General features: G+C 53.8%; 1 protein-coding gene across 1 annotated transcript in view; it reads left to right on the top strand.

Annotated features, from left to right (window-relative positions):
- The window catches only part of HMCN2 (hemicentin 2), a 153,561-nt gene that overhangs the window by 16,675 nt on the left and 116,314 nt on the right, over positions 1-20,572 (top strand). The window contains exons 2-10 of the mRNA XM_057549287.1: positions 3,831-3,901; positions 5,138-5,296; positions 6,112-6,234; positions 12,306-12,477; positions 13,191-13,297; positions 14,195-14,315; positions 16,346-16,609; positions 19,047-19,191; positions 19,705-19,826. Of these exons, the coding sequence (XP_057405270.1) occupies positions 3,831-3,901; positions 5,138-5,296; positions 6,112-6,234; positions 12,306-12,477; positions 13,191-13,297; positions 14,195-14,315; positions 16,346-16,609; positions 19,047-19,191; positions 19,705-19,826 (1,284 nt within the window). The remainder of the gene's footprint in view (positions 1-3,830; positions 3,902-5,137; positions 5,297-6,111; positions 6,235-12,305; positions 12,478-13,190; positions 13,298-14,194; positions 14,316-16,345; positions 16,610-19,046; positions 19,192-19,704; positions 19,827-20,572) is intronic.

Raw genomic sequence — 20,572 nt, forward strand, 5'->3', positions numbered from 1 at the left:
AAAATAGTATGTTATTTATACTTAAATAGAAATTCTGCTTCAAATAGTGTACACTTATATAAGATTTACAAATATGCATGAAAGTTTTGAAGGTTATATATAAAAATAAGAGTATCTCTGGTTGGTAGAATTCCCTTCTTTTTCTGCATGTCAGGAATTTCTATGTACAGTTCACAGTTGTCAAGAGCTCAGATTCTGGGACTTCCCTGGTGGCGCAGTGGTTAAGAATCCGCCTGCCAGTGCAGGGGACACAGGTTCGAGCCCTGGTCTGGGAAGATCCCACATGCCGCGGAACAACTAAGCCCGTGCACCACAACTACTGAGCCCGTGTGCCACAATTACTGAAGCCTGCGTGCCTAGAGCCCGTGCTCCACAACAAGAGAAGCCACAACAATGAGAAGCCCGCTCTTTGCAACTAGAGAAAGCTCATGTGCAGCAACAAAGACCCAGTGCAGCCAAAATTAATTAAAAAAAGAAAAAGAAGAGCGCAGATTCTGGAGTTGTACAGACCTAAGCTAATATTCTAGCTCTGCTGCTTACTGACTGTGTGTCTTTGGGCAAGTTACTTAGCCTCTCTGAGCTTTCATTTCTCCTCTGTAATATGTGGGTAAGAGTTGGACTTACCAGGTAGGAGGGAGGATTCAGTGAGCTAATACGCAGGAAGCATCTCAGCACATAGGCTGGTACATAGTAAGTGCTTAGGAAATGTCAGAATCATTAATGTCATATATTTTTTAATGAATGTATATTATTATGTAATAAAGAAATAACCAATGTTGAGTAAAATTATTACTCTCCTCAGTCAAACTAGAATTTGAGGACCTCATTGGAGCAAGACAGCCTTTGCCTGTCTGCCTCATGTGAGATTGCCCAGCAATTGTGTGTTCAACCAGCCAGAATGGCCATCATTAAAGTCTACAAATAACAAATGCTGGAGGGGGTGTGGAGAAAAGGGAACACTCCTACACTGTTAGTGGGAATGTAAATCGGTGCAGCCACTATGGAAAACAGTATGGAGGTTCCTCAAAAAACTAAAAATAGAGTTGCCATATGATCCAGCAATCCCACTCCTGGGCATATATCCAGACAAAACTATAATTCAAAAAGATACATGCACCCCTGTGTTCATAGCAGCACTATTCATAATAGCCAAGATATGGAAACAACCTAAATGTCCATCAGCAGACGAATGGATAAAGAAGATGTGATATATATATATATATATATATACACAATGGAATACTACTCAGCCATAAAATAGAATGAAATAATACCGTTTGTAGCAACATGGATGGACCTAGAGATTATCATACTAAGTGAAGTAAGTCAGAAAGAGAAAGACAAATACCGTGTAATATCACTTATATGTGGAATCTAAAATATGACACAAATGAACATATCTACGAAACAGAAACAGACTCACAGACATAGAGAACAGACTTGTAGTTGCCAAGGGGGAGGGGGGATGGGAGAGGGAAGGACTGGGAGTTTGGGATTAGCAGATGCAAACTAGTATATATAGGATGGATAAACAACAAAGACCTACTGTATAGCCCAGGGAACTATATTCAATATCCTGTGATAAACCATAATGGAAAAGAATATATATATGTATAACTGAATCACTTTGCTGTATAGCAGAAATTAACACAACATTGTAAATCAACTATACTTCAATGAAATTTAAAAATAGAAAAGAAAAAAAAAAGAATTGTATGTTCAGATCAGCAGGGCCAGCTCCTGTTTGCTGAGCCTTTGCTCTAACCCAAGCGAGGTGTTTCCCTCCCTGCGTTTACTGGATTCTCACAATGATGGTTCTCAGCTAGGAGAAATGCATCATTTTACAGATGGGGAAACTGAGGCTTGGGACGGTGAAGTAAGCTCTGAGAAGCTGCAAGACTGATGAAGGGTGGAGCCAGGATTCCAGTCAGCTCTGCCTGAGGTCAAAGGTGAGGGTTTGGCTGAATTAGTCACTGCAGAGTTCAGGAGGAGGAAGGCAGTGGAGAAGGCTTGGTAAAGGCCAGAGCAGGTGTGGAAGGGGCCGTTGGGTGTGGGAATAAATACAGAGCAGAGAGTCAGGGCCCTCCAGGCGGTGATTCTGAAAGTATACAGCGGAAGAGCTGGTGTCCAGACCCTTCCTTGGTAATGGTGGATGAATGCCGGATAATTCCATGTGCTTCCTTTTCTAAGAAGGGCTAAGGTCTGTTGACGAGTTGCCAAGTATGGGAATTTTTTTTAGGGTGACTGAAATTTAGAATTTTTGAACTAAAAATAGTCCATTACTAGAGTTCACCAAGGACTCAAATGAAATATTTCCTGAAGAAATCTGATGTCCACATCATCTTGCAAAACCCACACTGTGCACAGGTCCACATGGCGAGTTGGAATTCTGGCCGTGCTCTCAGTGCACTGGTAGCCTTGTCTTATGTTAGCTGTGGCTTTCAATTACTGCTCTTTAATAAAAAACTATTTATTAGGGAAAATTTCAAGTATATACAAAGTAAACAGAATAGTATAATGAATCCCTATATCCCCATCACCCAGCATCACCAAATATTCAAAAAAATCTGCCATTCTTGTTTCATCTATATCTCCTCCCACCCTCCACTCCCCCACTCAACGATGATCATTTTTTATGTTTCTTTTTTTGTGAGGTAAAATTAACATACATTGAAATGGGCAAATCTTCGCTTTACACTTTTGACAAACGGATACACCTGTGGAACCCACATTCCCATCACAATATAGAGCGTTTCTGCCTTCCCAGACAGTTCCTTGGATGTCCCTATCCCACAGACAACCTCCGTTCTGACTTTTTTCACCTTTGATTAATTCTGCCAGTTCCAGAGCTTTCTGTAAATGGAACCATATAGTAGGCACTCTTCTGTGTCTGGCTTCTTTCGTGCAGGATTATGTCTGCGAGATTCATCCATCTGGTTGCCTGTATTGGTAGCTCGGTCCGTTTTCTGGCTGAGTGGTATTTGATTATACGAATGTACCTCAGTTTGTTTATTCATTCACCAGTTGATGGACATCGGGCTTGTTTCCAGTTCTGGGCTATTGTGAAAACAGCTGCTATGAACATTTGAGTACAAGTCTTGGTGTGGACGTATGTTTTCATTTGTCTTGGGTAAATACTTAGGAGTGGAAAGACTGGATCCTATGGTAGGTGCACGTTTAACTTTGTAGAAACTTCCATTTGTTTTCCAAAGCGGTTGAACCGTTTTTGCATTCCCACCGGCAGTGCGTGAAAGTTTCAGTTGCTCCATATCCTCGCCAACATTTGGGATCCGCCCTTGTAATTAATCCTGCTCTTTTCAAGTGAGCTAATATATGAATGGAGTTTCTGGAAGGTTTAGCTTTTGTTGGTCAGTCTGGTGTTGGCCAGTTGCTCTGTGGTCCAAAACTTTATTTGCTTAATTCTCTGTTTCTTTGTCTTCCCAGAATTCCCTTCCCGCTGATGCAGGGGGTGGGTGGGCTGGTAGAGGAGAGGTTTCTAGGGGAGTCATAGTCACAAGAGATCGGGAACTGTGGGTCTGGGGGCGGGACTGGAGTTTTGCCCCCTGCTCCATCTCTGTGCTCGCCTGGAACTCTGGGTCCAGTTTGGAGCGGGCAGGGGGCCAAGTGGCCTGACCTCCCTTCCAGATCTGACCCTGGCAGCCCTGGAAGCTGCTCCCCTACCACTTCCCCATTTGTGGAGGTCTCTGAGGTCCAGGCCTCAGCTCCTCTCCCCTCTGATGGGTGGCACACCACGCAGTTGCTGCCCCAGCCCACGGGGGCTATGCGTCTGGGGGTCCAAGCCCACCTGGTCCTCTCTCTCTTCCCTGCAGATATTGGCCCGGTGACCCTCACGGCCGACCCAGCGGTGTTTCAGAGGGAGCTGAGAGAACTCTACGTGCAGGTAGGCTGCCCTCTGTGTCCTTCTGCCCAGTCCATGCCAGAGGCCAAGGTCTTTGCCCCACCTGGGGGCCAAGGTGGTGCTTCCTGCAACCGCTATGACCTGCCTCCCAGCTCTGCCTGGGGTTGCCCCCCAGCTTGGGGGTCCTGCAGATTTTGTATTTTGGGGGTTTCCTTCCTTTATTCAGTGAACCAAGTACCTACAGGACTCCCTGTGCCTGGCATGTGGAAGGTGGTTATTATTTACTGCTTGGATGCAGGCTTGGAAGGAGGGGGTATGTGGTAGCTGAGGGAGGATTCAAGAGGGGTCAGTTCAGACCCCCAAAACCTGGCCCGAGACTGGGTCAGACGTCCCATGGCCTCCTCGGCTTTTGGGCCACACTGAACACCCTGGTTCAGCCTATGTCTCCCCGACCCAGCTTCCTGAAGGCAGGGATCCCACAGATCGGTCTAGCTCACCGCCAAGTCCCCCAGGGCCCAGAACAGGGCCCGGCACACGGAAGGGATGAGTGAACCAAAGAGAGAAGCGTTTACTGAAGTTACCACGTGCACACCCTGCTTCCGATGCTGGGTGTGCGAACCTGGGGGGGCAGAGAGCTCCTGGCTGGTGGGTGGGGAGGGGAGGGCTGTGTGTTTATTCGGAATCGGTTCCAGGGCGGGTTACAGAGAGGATCTGAGGAGGCGGCTTTGAATGTTTTCCTCTGCCCACCCCTCACCTCTCCTTCTCTTGGCGACCCCTCTACCCCTCTATCCTCCAAGCCTTGGCTAACACGTGGCTTCTTTGGCGTGTCTGTTAGATGTCCCGGTGGCTCCCATCCCTCCTATCCCACTGGTAGCACTCCTCACAATGGTAACTAAATGCTCGTGTTGTGCTTGTTAATGTAAAGTCTGCCTCCCATCCAGACTCTGTGGGAGGGACCGTGTCGCTCGGGCATGGGTGAGTGAATGAATGAATGAATGAGTGAATGAAGGAATGAGTGAGTGAATGAATGAATGAAGGAATGGATGAGTGAGTGAATGAATGAGTGAATGAGTGAATGAAGGAATGAAGGAATGAGTGAATGAATGAGAGATGAAGCGGATTGGATGCTACACTGTGTCTCAGGGAAGGGAGTGGCTGGGGCCCTGGCCTGACCCTGGATGGGTGGGACAGAGGCCACTGGAGGGGACCCCCCACCTCCCTGGGTGGTCCCCACGGCGAGGAGGTGGGCGGCAGCCGCTGACCTGCCCTGTCCTGCAGGGAGGCGGGGACTGCCCAGAGATGAGCATGGGGGCCATCAAGGCTGCCGTGGAGGTCGCCAACCCCGGCTCCTTCATCTACGTTTTCTCGGACGCCCGCGCCAAGGACTACCACAAGAAAGACGAGGTGCTGCAGCTGCTGCAGCTTAAACAGTCACAGGTGAGCCACCACGAGGGGGTGCTGGGGAAGCTGGGGTCTCCGAAGGCCGCCCCAAGCCCCCCACCCCGCGCCGGAGAGCTGAGCTGGTGCTTCTCTGGGTCCGGCCTCCGCCAGCAGTGCCGACCAGCCCGCTGACCAAGCTGGGCTGTGAAGTCCAAGTGTGTTCTCATGCTCCCGCCCCGTCCGCCAGGCCGCACGCCTCCCTGGCGAGACCCATTTTTGATAAAGAGCACACCACCCTGCTCCCTTCACACCCCGCCAGAGTCTGGGCAATCCATCTTCCTCCTGGCGTTGCGCTCCCCGCCATTCTTCTTCCGTTGTCTAAGGGTCTGGAAGATGTGCTGGGGCTTTTGCTTCTTGCTTTCACAGGGAGGGGTTGGGAAGGAGATGTGTGCAGGGAAGGGAGGAGGGCCCGCCCACTGGAATCCTTGGGAAAGACCTCACGGGCTGGGACGCCTCTCTGCTCTCCCCTCTAGAAGGAACTCGGGTTCTCCAAGGTTCTTCTAGCTCTGCGGCCTCCAGGGGCCACTTGGAGCAGAGTCGATTTCCATTCCCTTCCTCGTAGATTTGATAATGGCTCCCATTTATCGAGCACCTACTGTATTCCTGGCCCTGTGATGAACACGTGACCTGCATCAGTCCTGACCCCCACGGGGTGGGAACTCTTATCATTCCCATTTTACAGATGCATCGCCTGAGCCCAGAGAGAGGAAGGGGCTTTCTCCAGGTCACTCCTCCCTGGTTCTGGCCCTGCTACTCCCACCTGTAGAAGGTGGCAGAGGAGCCATGAGCCAGGTTGCCTGTCTCTCCTCTAGGTGGTCTTTGTGCTGACGGGCGACTGTGGTGACCGTACTCATCCTGGCTACCTGGCCTACGAGGAGATTGCTGCCGCCAGCTCCGGGCAGGTGTTCCACTTGGACAAGGAGCGGGTGACCGAGGTGAGCCGGCCCTGACATGCTGCATCTCCGGGCGGCTCGGCCCATGGGTTGCTTGCCATCAGGGACGAGCAGTGCTGAGCGCTCACGCCACAGCAGGAAGCGCAGGAAGCCCGGTGCTCAGGGATTTTTGGCATCATCTGGCCCAACCCTCTCACTCACCCCAAAAGCAGGTGCTGCGGGTTTCTCAGTTTTGCCGGTAAAAAGATTGGGGCTTGAAGGAGCACCCTGGGTTTTAGCCCGGGTCCCCCAGGAGGTCCAGGCTGGTAGGATAGATCTAACAAAGGCTGGCAGAGTGGGGGTGTAGGGGGAGCTTCTCCCCAGGGTCGAGGAGCCCAGGAGTGGATGGAGGAGCATGGGGGCGGGGCATCAGATTCAGGCTGTGTTGCTGAGACAGGAAGTCGAGCTTGGGGACTTGGCAGGGAGAGGCTTGCTTGGCCCTGAAGCCTGATGTGCAGGGCTGCTGATGCCCCAGCGCTGACCAGGTGTCTGCGTCCTCATCTCGGTCTTGGACCAGGTGCCTGCCCTTCCTCCCCTCCAGGCTCCATCAGTGGCTCAGGTCTCTCCCCGCTTTGCCTCTGCCCAGCACGTCCATTCCTCCCCAGGAGCCAGAGGGATCCTTCCAGTGGCATGTTGGTAAATGTTTCACAACCATCTCTCTCTGGAAGGAACAAGAATGCCCGCTTCCATGGTGTAAATACTCCTACTTTGGCTGGTTTCAAGCTGCCGTCACGAAGTCGCAGAGCATGGGAAGTGACGCTCATAATCGGCTTTCTTGAGCCTGTATGAGCCGGCTCCTGCATCCCACTGGATCCTCTAAAACAAATCTGACCAACAGGTCCCACCCCACTGTCCCCTGGAACAGGTCCAGACCGTTATCTGAGCTCCGCCTCTCTGAGCCTATCGCCTGTGTTCTCCCCCTTGCCCGCTGCTGCCGCCCTGCTGGCCTCTCTGCTCTTTCTTCAATGCCCCGTGTCTTTCCTCCCCCAGGGCCTTTGCTCGTGTGGCTTGTTTTTCCAGCTCCTCCTCCCCTGGCTCCTCATCTTCCCAGTCTTAGCTGAAATGCACCTTCCTCGATTTCCCATCAAGATTAAGTCTCCTTTCATACCCTTTCCCTGCTCTCTGTACTGCTTTATATAATCGTAATTTTGCAGCTGTGCGATTATTTAATGCCATTAGGCTGTGAGCTCCCTGAGGGCAGGGCCGTTAAGCTCCTGTTTGCTACTGTATCTCCAGCGCCTGGTACAGCCGCCAGCAGGGAGCAGGTGCTTGGTAAGTAGCTGGTGAATGGATGACACGGAGTCCGTTGTGCGTGAGGAAGAGAAAGATGAGAGGAACAGCACCTCTGAGGCCACCGTGGCCTCGAGCCAGCCCTGCTCTTGCCTCCGGGAGAGGGTATGGTATGTTGTATATTTATGATCTCCAGGGCCGTGTTTAGGTTAGCGCCTTCGCTCCCTGTTGAAAGATGGCGTTTGTGGTTCTCTGCTACACGTTAGGATTTATTTCTGTTGGCATGTCAGCTTGCTCTGGCACTAAGCCGCCCAGGCAAGGGTGGGAGGCATTTCAGAGTGGAATGATGGCTTGGTCCTTGTTTCGGGGGTGTCCTATCTGGGCAGTTGCTCGGGACCTGGGTTCCTGCTGGGGCAAATCAGATGTCAGGCATCTGGGTGGGTCGGTGGAGGACCGCTTGCTCAGGTGTGGGGCTGGACTCTCCTAGCCTCTCCCTCGAGCCATGGAACCTGGGGCGAGCCCCTGGCTCCTGGCCGTGGTGCCAGCCTTCTGCCGTGGCAGCCTGGCCGGGCAGGACACGTCTGACGTGGTAGGACATCCGATGGCCAGGATTGGCTGCCCCTGGCTAGGGATCTGGATCCCTCTCCTCCCTGAATAGAGCTCTGTCATTGGTTAGCTTCATGCCTTGTACCTGGCCCCTTCCAGATGTCCCCAGACATTTGGCAAGCTTGGGAAAGTAGCCGGGGCAGCCAGGGCTGTGGTCATCCCCCCAGGAGAGGGAACAGTGCCTTTGCCCAAGCCAAGGGGGCTCCGGCTAGAAGAAGTTGCAAAAGTCCCCCAAACCCTGCCTGTGTAGTCAGTTCTTTGACCATTTCAAAGTATGTCCAGTATGGCAGGAACGACACATTTTGCGTTCTCTCTTCCCTTCATTTATCGAGCACCTACTCTGCGCTGGTGCAGCTTTAGGTGCTGGGTGCCGAGAGATAATCCATCAAGCTTAGGTCTCTGTGCTTTCGGGCGTTTAGCTTTTTCCACCTTTGAGATTCCAGAGTAACTAAAGGAAGGTGAAGATCCTCTCCCCCTGGGAGGGGTAACCTGTAGCTTTTGCCATCCTTCAACGGACAGGGGAGGCAGGCGGTGTGACCCCTCGGGCCTGTCCCAGAGGTGTGCATTTTTTTTTTTTGGCCATGCTGCGCAGCATGTGGGGTCTTAATTCCCCGACCTGGGATCGAAACCGTGCCCCCTGCATTGGAAGCACGGAGTCTTAACCCTTGGACTGCCAGGAAAGTCCCCAGAGGTGTGCATTTTTAATTAGGACTTAGCTAGGTCCAAGAGCCTCCTTGCCCCAGCACATCTTTCCCACAGGCTTCCCCCCAGCTCAGACCCAGCTCAGCGTCCTGTCGCCAGCTCCAACAGAATGGTCAGAATTTCTGGGAAAACCCATCATCCTGAAGCCCTCTGGGCTCCTGGGAAGTCCCATTCTGGGGGCTCGGACCCTTTCCCTGTCCAGCACCAGCAGGTACAAATATGACAAATTGCTCAGAATCTGGGCATTAACCAGGGGAAAGGTGAAATGCCCTCTAAGACAGTAAGGGGGAGGGGGAGGGGGAGAGGAGGTCAGATTAACAGGTGGTTTGGATTAACAGGTCAGGAGACACAGGCCCTGGAGATGACCTCATCCTGGACCCTTCCCAGGGGAGGTGGGGTGGTGGGGGGTTAAGGTCACATGCTGTCTTCAGACCCCAGCTCTGCCACCTGTCTGCTGTGTGACCTTGAGCACAGCACTTAACCTCTCTGGGCCTCTGTTTCCTCAGGTGCACAGTTGGGTTATGAGGGCTACTGCCTGGAGAGGTGGTGACAAGGGTAGGAGGAAGACCTCTGCATGAGGCCAGGCACCAGGGAGCCCTGGGTGAGGGTTAGTGGTGGCCATACCTCCAGCTCCTGTGCTTCTGTGTGGAGCGCAGAATACACACACCCCAGCTCTAGCGAAGCCCCCTCAAGGGTAAGAGCTTTCTCTGGAAAACGTTCTCAGAAAGGTAGAGCCTGGGCCCAGGGCCCCGTGATGCCCAGTTGTCAAAGGCCCTCAGTTTTCTGATCTGTGGTTCTTGAGGCCCATTTGGCGCCCCCTCCCCAGCTTCCCCTCTCGGCTTCCTCACCCTGACTGTCAGATGCTATGGGAGGAGCCTCGGGGAATGATTTATCTGCTGTGAACGGCTGAGCGGCAACCATCTGGCCGGGGTAGCAGCGCCAGATTCTCTCATTCCTTCCCCATCAGCAACAGAGATGAGCCCCAGTGCATTGCTGGCTCCCAGGCCCCCCCTGTCCCGCTAGCATCTGGAAGCCATTACCTTCGCAAATAAACATTAAGCTTGCTCGATGAAGGCTCTCTGCTCAGAAGTTTCCCTCGATTCCTCTCTGAGTCCCCGGGCCATCGCCAGGTCCAGAAGGCTTTGCCCCCAGGCCTGGGCCTGCAGCCGTCTGGCCTTGCTGTGGGCAAGAGGGTCAGCACCCCCAGCTCCCGAGTGGTGATGTGCTTATAGGGCAGCCCTCATGGGCGGGCCGCCTCCTGATGGGGTCGCTGGCCTCCTGTCCCATCTCAGCCCTCTCCGTGCAGTAGCTTGAGCTCTTGGGCATCTTCTCTCCATCAAAAAATCCTAGAAAGAGCTTGTAATGACAGTTGCAACACAGTAGCGGGTGTGACTCGTCTGGGTAATTGTCAACTGGTGCTGCCACCACCTCCTGGCAGCTTTGCTCATTTCTGATTTCCTCCTGACCCCTGACAAGGCCTGGCCCCGGGGGAGGAGGACAGTAGTCACAGAGCTGTTGCTTTGCTGTCGGGGAGCTGCCTCACTTACTTCGCCAGCTTCTGTCTGCCTTTCTAGCTGGGAGCCTTGACTGCTGCTTCTGGTCTACCTCCGCGTGGACAAAGAGCCTTGTCCTCATTTCTTAACCAAAATAGGTGGGATCTTTTCAAGAGAAACATCACTTAGAAAGTTAGGCAAAAACAGAAGAATGAAGTAGCTCCAAATATAAAAACAGAGGAGTTTTCAGAACACAGAATTCTTGTCCAGTGATAACTGAAATCTAGCTGTAAAATCTAGGTGCATATGTTCCAGCTCAGTCTGACCAAAATATATTCATTTTCCAAATCTCGGGCAATTCTTCCAATTCCCTTCTGTTCCCTTTCCCTTCCATGGAAGATCACATGGTAGGCAGAGCTGGAGGACTGTCATTTAGAGCGAGGATGGCCAATATGTAGCACGCCAGACACCATGTTCTAATTCCAGATCCATGGCAGACATTGCTAATCAATCACAGACCTTTTGCTAATTGAGGCTGAATGTGGCTTCACATTTCTCCAAACAGTATTCCAGGAAGTCACTTCCTGTTGATTAGAACTGGTAAGCGACAGGATACCCCTATGGTTGCTCAGGTATATTCTGAAGTCATGCTTGTAAAGGCATACTTGTTCCTTTTAATTGATTTTTGCTTAAAAATTTTCTATGAGAAGCGTCAAAGATATAGAAAAGTAAAAACAGGGACTTCCCTGGTGGCGCAGTGGTTAAGAATCTGCCTGCCGATGCAGGGGACACGGCTTCGAGCCCTGGTCCGGGAAGATCCCACAAGCCGCAGAGCAACTAAGCCCATGTGCCACAACTACTGAGCCTGCGCTCTAGAGCCCGTGAGCCACAACTACTGAGCCCAAGTGCCACAACTACTGAAGCCCACTCGCCTAGAGCCCATGCTCCGCAACAAGAGAAGCCACCGCAGTGAGAAGCCCTTACACTGCAACGAAGAGTAGCCCCTGCTCGCCGCAACTAGAGACAAAGCCCGCGCGCAGCAACGAAGACCCAATGCAGCCAAAAATAAATTAAAAAAAAAAAAAGATAGACTCCAGCGTAACCCACAATATCACCTGATAAAATGACTAGTACTTTGCTAGTATCAGCTGATGCCAAGCCCATATTCAACTTTCCCTATTTGTCCTCAAAATGTCAAATCAGGATTTAATCAAGGGCTGTGCATTTCATTGGGTTCTTATGTCTGTTAAGTTTCCTTAAATCTGGAGGAGTACACCCTTTTTTCATGCCACTAACTTGTTGGAGAGGCATTGATTATACAATGTCCCATGTTGTGGATTCATCTGATTGCTTCCTTGTTCAGGAAAATAAGTGGTATGGTATTTTGGAGAGAGAGTTACCTGTTTCCTGATTTTCAGTGGGACCTGTCTGAAAGAGATTTTAGAATGAATAAGCAGTTGTAGAAACAAAGGATATAAGATTTCTCAGTGTTGTGATAAGGGTCAGGAGGAGACTATCTTTGCTGTCTGCTTAGAGACATGGTCCTGCTTAGAGAGCATGGTGTCCAGGTGAGGGTGTGGTCTGAGGCCCCTTGGGCAGGGGATGGTGAACCACATTGCTCTGGGAGAGATTCCGGATCTCCAGAGTTCATCAGTGTGTAGGAGGCATCAGGAGGGCTTCCTGGAGGAAGTGATGGGTGTCACAGAAGTTGGCCATGTGAAGAAGGAGGGAAGTCTTCCCAGCAGAGTGCACCCTTTGCTCCTTCTGTCCCAGCTGAGTCCTCTGGATGCCTTCATTCAGGTTTCACAGTTCTGAGCCCACAGGCCAAGAGGGTAGTGACGTGTGAATCGGGCCTAGTATAGGGCAGTGGGGAGTGGGGTGGCCTCAGGTGACCTGGAAAGCCTGTATGCTGCCTAAAACCCACTGGGGGACCGGATTTTGCACACAGCTGGCAGCGTGTTAGGGACCCACCTCCTGTGGGCCAGACACAAGCAAGACATCACGGGCACCTGCTAGTGTCAGCTTCTCACACCTGCCTTCCAGGTGCTGAAGTGGGTGGAGTCAGCAATCCAGGCCTCCAAGGTGCACCTGCTGTCCACGGACCACGAGGAAGGCGGCGAGCACACGTGGAAGATCCCCTTTGACCCCAGCCTGAAGGAGGTCACCATCTCCCTGAGTGGCCCGGGGCCCGAGATTGAAGTCCAAGACCCGCTGGGTACGTGCGACCCAGGGCTGGCCTCCACCTTGGCCCTGAGACTGAGCTGGGAGTCCAGAATGGGACAGAGAGAGAGGCCCTGGGGTGATGGGGGGTTTGGACACAAGGCTCCAGGAGCAAGGAGGGTAGGGGGGATGCCAAGTGAAGGGCAGAGAGGGTACCCGTGGTAGGTGAGGAAGCAGGAAGGCCATTAGCAGCCCAGCTAGGGGAATTAAAATAATGACAGCCCCTGGGCTTCAGGGATCACAGGGCATCTTCCCCGTGTTCTCTCAGTGGCACTCTTCAGTGGCACTCTTCAGTGGCACTCTTCAGTGGCTCTCTTCAGTGGCACTCTTCAGTGGCCTGGAGAGTCAGTGGGGGCAAGAATTAGTGGCGCATCGTAGAGATGGGGAGCTGGCGCTCTGGGAGGTGGAGTGACTTGTCGGGTCGCCCAGGGTCAGTGTGATTTGGACCCGGTCTCCTGGCCCCATGGTGCTCTGAGGATGTCCTGAGTATTCAGGTCCAGAGGCCAGGGGTACAGCCGGCACCTGGGGAGGGATGAGGATGGAGATCAGGATAAGGTAGAGGCCCGGGTACCACCAAAGCCCTCTTGTCAGTTCCTCTAGGAAGCCTGAGGCTGGTGTTTGGAACGCTGTGGGTTCCAGGGCACAGGGTGGGCCGCTGTCACCCCCAGGAAATGGTTGGGGACTGAGCGGTCCTTGGGGCTTCCACAGGGAGGATCCTGCAGAGGGACGAGGGCCTCAACCTGCTCCTCAACATCCCTGACTCGGCCAAGGTTGTGGCCTTTAAGCCTGAGCATCCTGGGCTGTGGTCCATCAAGGTAGGGGGCCTTGGGTTCCTGGGGTTGGGGAGACCAGCTTCACCGGCCTGAGATACCACCTCCCTCTTGCCTGGCTCCAGGGAGCCTGGGGCCCTGCGAAGCTGAGAGCTGGAGCATGGATAGTGATGTGGGCATATCAATAGAAGTAAAGGGTCAAGAACAGAGGAGGAGTATTCTGCCTTGCATCAGTGAGAGGAAGTGGAGTGGTTTGGGGTTAGTTAGGAACTTCTAAGAAGGGCTTATAGAAACCACTTGAGTGTCCAGAGGTGGGTGACTGAGCTGGCCTGTGGTTCAGAACCCTGTCCTGTGAAGAGTGCACGGAAGCAGCAAGGGTGACCTTGGGCTCAGAGGGGCAGGGCCGGCAGGGGAGCAGGGTCTGCTCTGATCTGCAGGGTGCTGGGGGCGGGCTGTGCTCCTGACAAAGTACCCTGGCATGGGGCAGGCTGCTGCTTCAGGAGGATATGCCTCCTGCTGATCAGGCAAACATGTATGGGGCCCCTACTGGGCGCCAGGCACGGTGCTGTGTGCTGCAGGCACCGCTATCCTTCAAACTCAGCATCTTTGAGCCAAGAGCTCTCATGCCAGTGGGGAAGGCAAGGCAGGGGTTAGACGTGCAGGGGGACAGACCAGACCCGCGGGTGTTGGGGGCGGTGGTAGTGGAAAAGGCAGGGCAGCTTCGAAAGTGCCGCTCAGGACAGTGCTCTAGCTGGGTTTCTTCCACTTCATTTGGGGGGCATCGTGCTGGGCCCCCAGGGAGCAGGTAAGTTGCCCACCTGTATGCAACGGCGGGAGAATTCCAGCTGCCGACTCCAGGCCAGGTCAGGTCGCCCGCCTCCTGCCTGGAGCTGGGGTGCTGGGTTCGGATGCCCCGGTGACGTGGGCCTGGGCCTGTGCTAGGTCTATAGCAGCGGCCGCCATTCGGTCAGGATCACGGGCATCAGCAACATCGACTTCCGAGCTGGCTTCTCCACTCAGCCCTCCCTGGACCTCAACCACACCATCGAGTGGCCCCTGCAAGGTACGGTGCTCCTGGCCCCAGGGCGATTCAGGGCCGCCTTCTGCGGAGGTGGGGCTCGCCTTTGGGAAGTGGGGGGAGCTCTGGGGGGAGCCGTGAGTGTGTGACTATGGAACGGGCCTGCAGAGGCTGGGTCCAGCCTCTCTGTCACATCACAGTGAACTGCGCCCAGGGCCAGCACTCCCTCTGTTGGCTCCAGCCCAGGTGACCGTGGGACCATTTACCTTTAGAACTTCCTCCCTGCCCCCCGAGGCCTCCAGGACCTCACGGAGTCCCCCTTACTACTCCTTCCCCTGGCTCTTTGTCGAGATTTGTCTGTCCAGAGCCCCACTTCTTCCAATGAACATCAGGCTGGTCCAATACATTCAGAGGTGCTTGAGTGGACACCTTCCCCGAAAGGGGGAGCAGTGTCTCACTCCAAGGGAAAGAGTGTCCTGATGGACATCTAGATGCCCCTGGAGGCTGATAGCCTGGGGGGCCGTTGGAGTCGCAGGATGAGTTTTCCACTGAGAAGCCGCCCACTGGGTTCTGAGGTTGCCTACATACCCCATCATGGCTCCACCTGGAGAAGGCTGGGCCCCCGAGCAGGCAGAGGCTTCTGGCTCAGGGTGCCAGAGCTTCATGCCAGAAAATGCCATCTGGTAGCCAGACCAGGGTCCCAATTTATAGTTTGGAAAATATGGTGTCTTGCCACGGGTCCATCCAGAGGATTTTGCTAGGACCAGCTGAACAGAGATGGGGGGGACTAGACCAGGTCAGGCTAACTTTGGACCACAGAATAGTGACCCAAAACGGTGTGTGCTAGATCCTTGGGGCTTTCTTTCTAGTCTGTATCTCCTCTAATGTCTGTCATTCTTGTCAGCCCTTGTAGGTTTCCCTGCCAGGACCAGCAGTAATATCTTCAAAATGAAAAGGGGTCTGTTTGCTCATGTCGTGTTTGTTTTTGCCAGTAGGAGGGAGGGCGCGAGGCAGAGAAACTTAGTTCCTATTCTAAAGCCAAGAGAGAAAAGAAATCCTACATGAAGTGCTTACAGTGGGGATTGAAAACTGGCCAGTCTCCAGTGGAAGAGGGTGAAGGGGGCCATCTGTGACCCTCTTTGGTTTCTGCTTTTGATAAAGATGTAGGTCCCAGACATCCAAAAGGGACAGAGAAACAGCAGGGCAATTGCAAATGATAAATAGCGATTGGTCTCAGTGCCAGGGGCACCAGGGAGTGGGCGAGGCTGTGGCTAACTGGACAGTGGGGGTCTGGGCCACAGGAACAGCTGCTACACGCCGTTGGCTGCTTGTTGCAACGTGGGAATGGTGCCCAGCACTAACACGCTTGATTTTTCAAAGGAATCTGGACTTCTAGATTTGTATATGCCCCTTCCAGATTGTTTGATATTTTTTCAAAAATGTGAAGGCACTTCCTGGACCACATCCTCTGGTCCCCGGTTTATGATCAGTGAGAGGAAAAAAAACAATGAAAAGCCATCTGCAAAGGGAGCGACCTGACCGTTCCCACATCAACTTAGGAGATTATAAAACCCAAGTCCAGTTCTGTCTGTCCTGGGATAGTGTGGAAAGTACATTTCAACAAGATAGAAAAGGAAACCAAAGGAAAGATGAGCATGGGGAAAGGATGGGCAGGAGTCAGCATTCCCAAACCAGGGCATGTGTCTCACCTCGGCCGGTCCCAGAGCCTGCCTGAAGACAGCCAGCACCAGAGTTAGTGGCGGGGCAGGGGTGGGGGTACCCCTTCCCAGTTCTGCTCAATGAGCACCCCAGTCTGCACAGTGGAGGGGATGTAACCATGGGAAGCCGTGGGTTGGAGGGACACTGGTGTTTCAGGACCACGGACAGTAGCAAGCCCCCGCTTCTCTGCTTATCCCACCCAGCATTAGTTAGCCCAGGGAAGAGAAGGTGAGGGGGCCAGTGACGGCCGGCCAAGCAGGCTGGTCTCTGACTGTGGTCCTAGAGCCCCTGCTTGGGGAGGATCGTGGAGCCCAGCACAGATGGCAGCATCTCCTTCCTCGCCCTTCCCTCTGCAGGGGTGCCCATCTCCCTGGTGATCAACTCCACAGGCCTGCAGGCGCCCGGCCGCCTGGACTCGATGGAGCTCTCACACAGCTCAGGGCGGTCCCTCCTGACTTTGCCCACGCGGCTCCTCTCCAACGGATCCACGCACCAGCTGTGGGGTGGGCCGCCCTTCCGCACCCCCCAGGAGCGCTTCTACCTCAAGGTGCAGGGCAAGGACCATGAGGGAAACCCCCTCCTCCGTGTCTCTGGAGTTTCCTACGGTGGGGTGGCCCCAGGTGAGTGATTGGCTCTTACCACCCCCAGCTCCCTGGTTCCCTTGGAGGCTCATTTCTTTCCGGAAGGCTTTCCTGATTAGATTAGATTGGATTAGATTAGGAAATATGTTTTCATTAAACTTCTCTGGGCAGCAGGCTCTGCAAGGCATTATGCCAAATACTGAGATGCTTCAGATGTAGCTTTCAGCTGAAGGATTTGCTGCAAAGTCATCCATCCATCCATGCATCCATCCGTCTGTCTGTCCATCCATCCACCTGTGCATTCAACATTCATTTTGTGTCGGTCATGGTACTAGGCACTGTAGACACAGCCAGTGGGCAGGGCAGTGGGTATGGGTATGCCCTTCCCTAATCATAATTACTATCATAGTCAAAATCATGGTAATACTAATCTAGTCACCATTTTGAACACTTTCCGTGGGACAGTCCTGGGCCAAGCACTTGCCATGCGTTAGCTCATTGAATGCTTACACCAGTTCTGAGATGTGTCCCCATTTTATAGCTGGGGAAGCCGAGGTCACCCATTTTATAGGGTTGCTCGAAGGGTTCCATAAGCTAATGCACATAACAAGACGGCTCTTGGGTACTCAAGAGGCTGCACACAAGACGTGGGAACCGTGGACCAGGGCCCTCCACATGGCTGCTGTTACTGTGACGTCATTGTAGGTCATGTTGTGTTGGTTCCCATGTGTGTGGCTTTTGCTGGTTTCCCGTGTGTCCCTGGGGTCTCACCATCCGGGTTGGAAGCTCCCAGAGGTCAGGGCAAAGTCTTTGGCTTTCCAGATCTGCCTCTGGTCCTGGGGTGGGGTGGGGTCTGAGTTCACTGGCCATCGGCCTCCTTATTGGGCTTCGTTCCCTCTTCCAGCCCACTCCCCCCTCCCCTGGCAGTGAGCGGGGAGGAGTTCAGAGGTGGATGACACCGGCATTCCATCACCAACTTTGCTGGGGGTCATCCCACTTCATTTAAGGATGCAGGGAGGGTGCCAATGTGCCGGTGGCGAGGTGGAGGACTTGGAGGACCCGAGTGGGGCAGGGCAGGGTCGGGGGCCTTGGGACCCCTTCTTTCAGTCTCCTGGCCTCCACTCCCCTGCTGCGGCCCCTGGGCTTCTCCTCCCTTGGCCTTTACAGCTTTGAGGAGGAATTTTCAGGAAGCAATTTCAGCAGCCTCCGTTTCTCTCTCCTGTTCTTTCAGATGGCTCCCAGAGTTTTGAGTTTGGCGCTGGCTTTTGGTCTCCACGTCAGCTGTAGATTCAAGTGTGGAGGTGGGGTTGTGGGGTGGGGGGGGAATGTGCCTCCCGTACTTTCCGGGTCTGGGAGGCTGGGAGTTTGACTGAGAGCAGGAGGCTCTGGGTTTGGAGACATGGGGGTGGGGAGGGCGGGGCCTCAGGTCCCTGGGCTCTTTGAGCTCAAGAAAGAAGGAGCCGGAGCTGGCGCGGCAGAGGCTTCCAGTGCGTGGGGGTGAGTGGTGGTTGCTGTGCACGCAGCTGAGGACGTGGCTGGATGGCCCAACGCCCCTCTCCCCTGGGAGGTGGCAGGGAGCCTGTAGCATGATGTCACCCGCCGCCCTCCCACCTCCAGCTCTATGCTCAGAGGAGGTCTGGCACATTGCCTCAGCCTCGGAGCATTTCTGGTGGGGATGGGGGAAGAGGGCAGTGCGAGGGTTGAGCACACGTCCGTGATCGCCCAGTGAGGCACTGACAGTCCAAGACTGACCCTGGGGGACAGTTCTCAGACTTTTCCACTGAAGTAATTCCAAGAGCCAAGGAAAGAATATGTATCACCCCAAGGCCAGGGTCAGGCGAGGGGGGCCAGTGGCATCTGAAGGGGTTCCCAAGAGGCTCATCCCAAGCTGTGAGATTTCATGGAAGTCTCTTATTTTATCTCAAAAATGCGTGTGAATTTTGTATTCACAGCCATGCTCCAAGTATGCTTATTTTTCAGTAAAAAAGGTTTCCCTCCCACAACTTTGGGTAAAACTGACCCTCCAGGCAGACGAGCAGACTCACAGCCCTACCCACACCCCTGGAGAGTCCTGTCCGGGTAGCACTTCGTCAGATTTCAGGGCTGGTTTGACTTCTCTGCCCCACAGAATTGCTAAAATGGTGTCACAGGCTGGTCCGTCCTGGCCAGGCTTCTCACAAACCGTAAAAACCCCATGAGTTTTCATTGACGGAGCCGGTCCTGCCATGTGCATGTGCCAGGTGCTTTCCACACCCCATCTCTCACCAACTCCTCACAGCAACACGATGAGGTCAGTAACCCAATTAACCCCATTTTACAGAGGTGGAAACTGAGGCTTCAGGAGGCGACGCGACCTGCTCTTGGTGGCCACTGGATGGTGGTGCCAGAGATTGTATCCCGGCCTTCTCTCCCCGGGCTCATCCCTGTGGGTCTCTGTGTCACTGGAGGAATCCTGAGTGCTGGTCCTTGCCCACAGGTGCCCCCCTGGTCAGCATGCCCCCCAGGATCCACGGCTATCTGCACCAGCCCCTGGTGATCTCCTGCTCTGTGCACAGCGCCCTCCCCTTCTGGCTACAGCTGCGGCGGGATGGAGCCAGACTGGGCGAGGAGAGGCACTTTCAGTGAGTGGCTGAGGGCCGCCCGTTGTTCCTGGCCCCAGGGCTCCTGGGGGCCTGATGCCCTGGAGGGATCTAAGGGGAGTGGGTGGCAGGAGTGGGACCTTGGTCTCAGTCATATTGTCCTCCTGGGCACCTCCCAGCTTGGCCAGGGATGGGGGAGGGTGGTTCCCTGAGGCTCCCACTGCTGCTGGGCCATCCTCATGGGATGGGCCTTCCTCAGCTTCTGAAGACTCAACCCATGCAGGCCCAGCTCTGTGCTGGTCAGGGCAGGAAGGACCCTCTTGAGACCCTCCCCGCTATGGTTGGAAGTCCAGGGCTCAGAGAGGGGAAGGCACTTAGAGTCACATAGCATATCATGGGATTGGCATGTCCTTGGCCGTCTGCCTCTTCTTACGAAGTCTCCAGGAGGATTTGTGACTTCCCTTCTGGGCAAGATTCAGGGGACCAAGCCCCCCAGTGTCTGGACGAGGCTGGGGGCCGTGCGACTGTGTGTCTCCAGCTGGTCTTTGTCCACAGGGGGTCAGGGAACAGCAGTTGGGAGATCCCATGGGCCTCCAAGGCTGAGGAAGGCACATATGAATGCACAGCGGTCAGCAGGGCTGGGGCCGGACGAGCAAAGGCCCAGATTGTCGTCACAGGTCTGTCTCTTTGGTCCTGTCCGCGTATCCCCTCCCCACCCCCTTCCTGATTTTTCCCTCTAGGATTTCCTCCCAGGGTTTCTCCGTCTGTGGGCAAGCATGCCAGCCAGCTGCTGGGGTCTGTCCATCATCCAGAGTCTGATGCCCACACTGCACCTGCTTGCTGGCTCCCCACCCCCCCCTCCCTGTTTGGGCTGTTTCACCCATGAATGGCCTGTGAGTCTTAGCTGCAGCTCGGGCTGTGTCCCCCGCCACCAGCCTCAATCCCACCCCTGACCTCTTGGCCGGCCCCCAGGCCCTCACAGGGGCCGCCGTCCATCCCGTCGTTCCCAACCCTTAATGCTTCCAGGTCCCGCCGCCGTGGCACCATTGAGCTCAGGGAGGCTGGCAATGCCACAGACCCTCCTAAAATGAATGGGCTTTATTTTAAAAATAATGAACCTAAGCTGTCTTGAAGAGAAGAAAAGGGGCCCAACGAACAGGGAGAGATCAGCCACTCTAAGTTGTCCTAAACTCACACAAAATCACGCATGCTCCCTGTAGGAAGACTGGAAAATATAAACCAGCAGAAAAGATCGGAATGACCTGTGATCCCTCTGTTCTAGAGATGACCTTGATAGCATTTTGATTTACTTTCTTTCAGACCTTTATCTATGTGTACATTTTAACAAAAATGGGATAATATTATACGTACTTAAAACAACCTGATTTGTTGTCATCTAACTGTAGCGGGTCAGCAAATATTT

This window comes from Balaenoptera acutorostrata, chromosome 6, assembly GCF_949987535.1.
Source record: "Balaenoptera acutorostrata chromosome 6, mBalAcu1.1, whole genome shotgun sequence".
NCBI lineage: Eukaryota > Metazoa > Chordata > Mammalia > Artiodactyla > Balaenopteridae > Balaenoptera > Balaenoptera acutorostrata.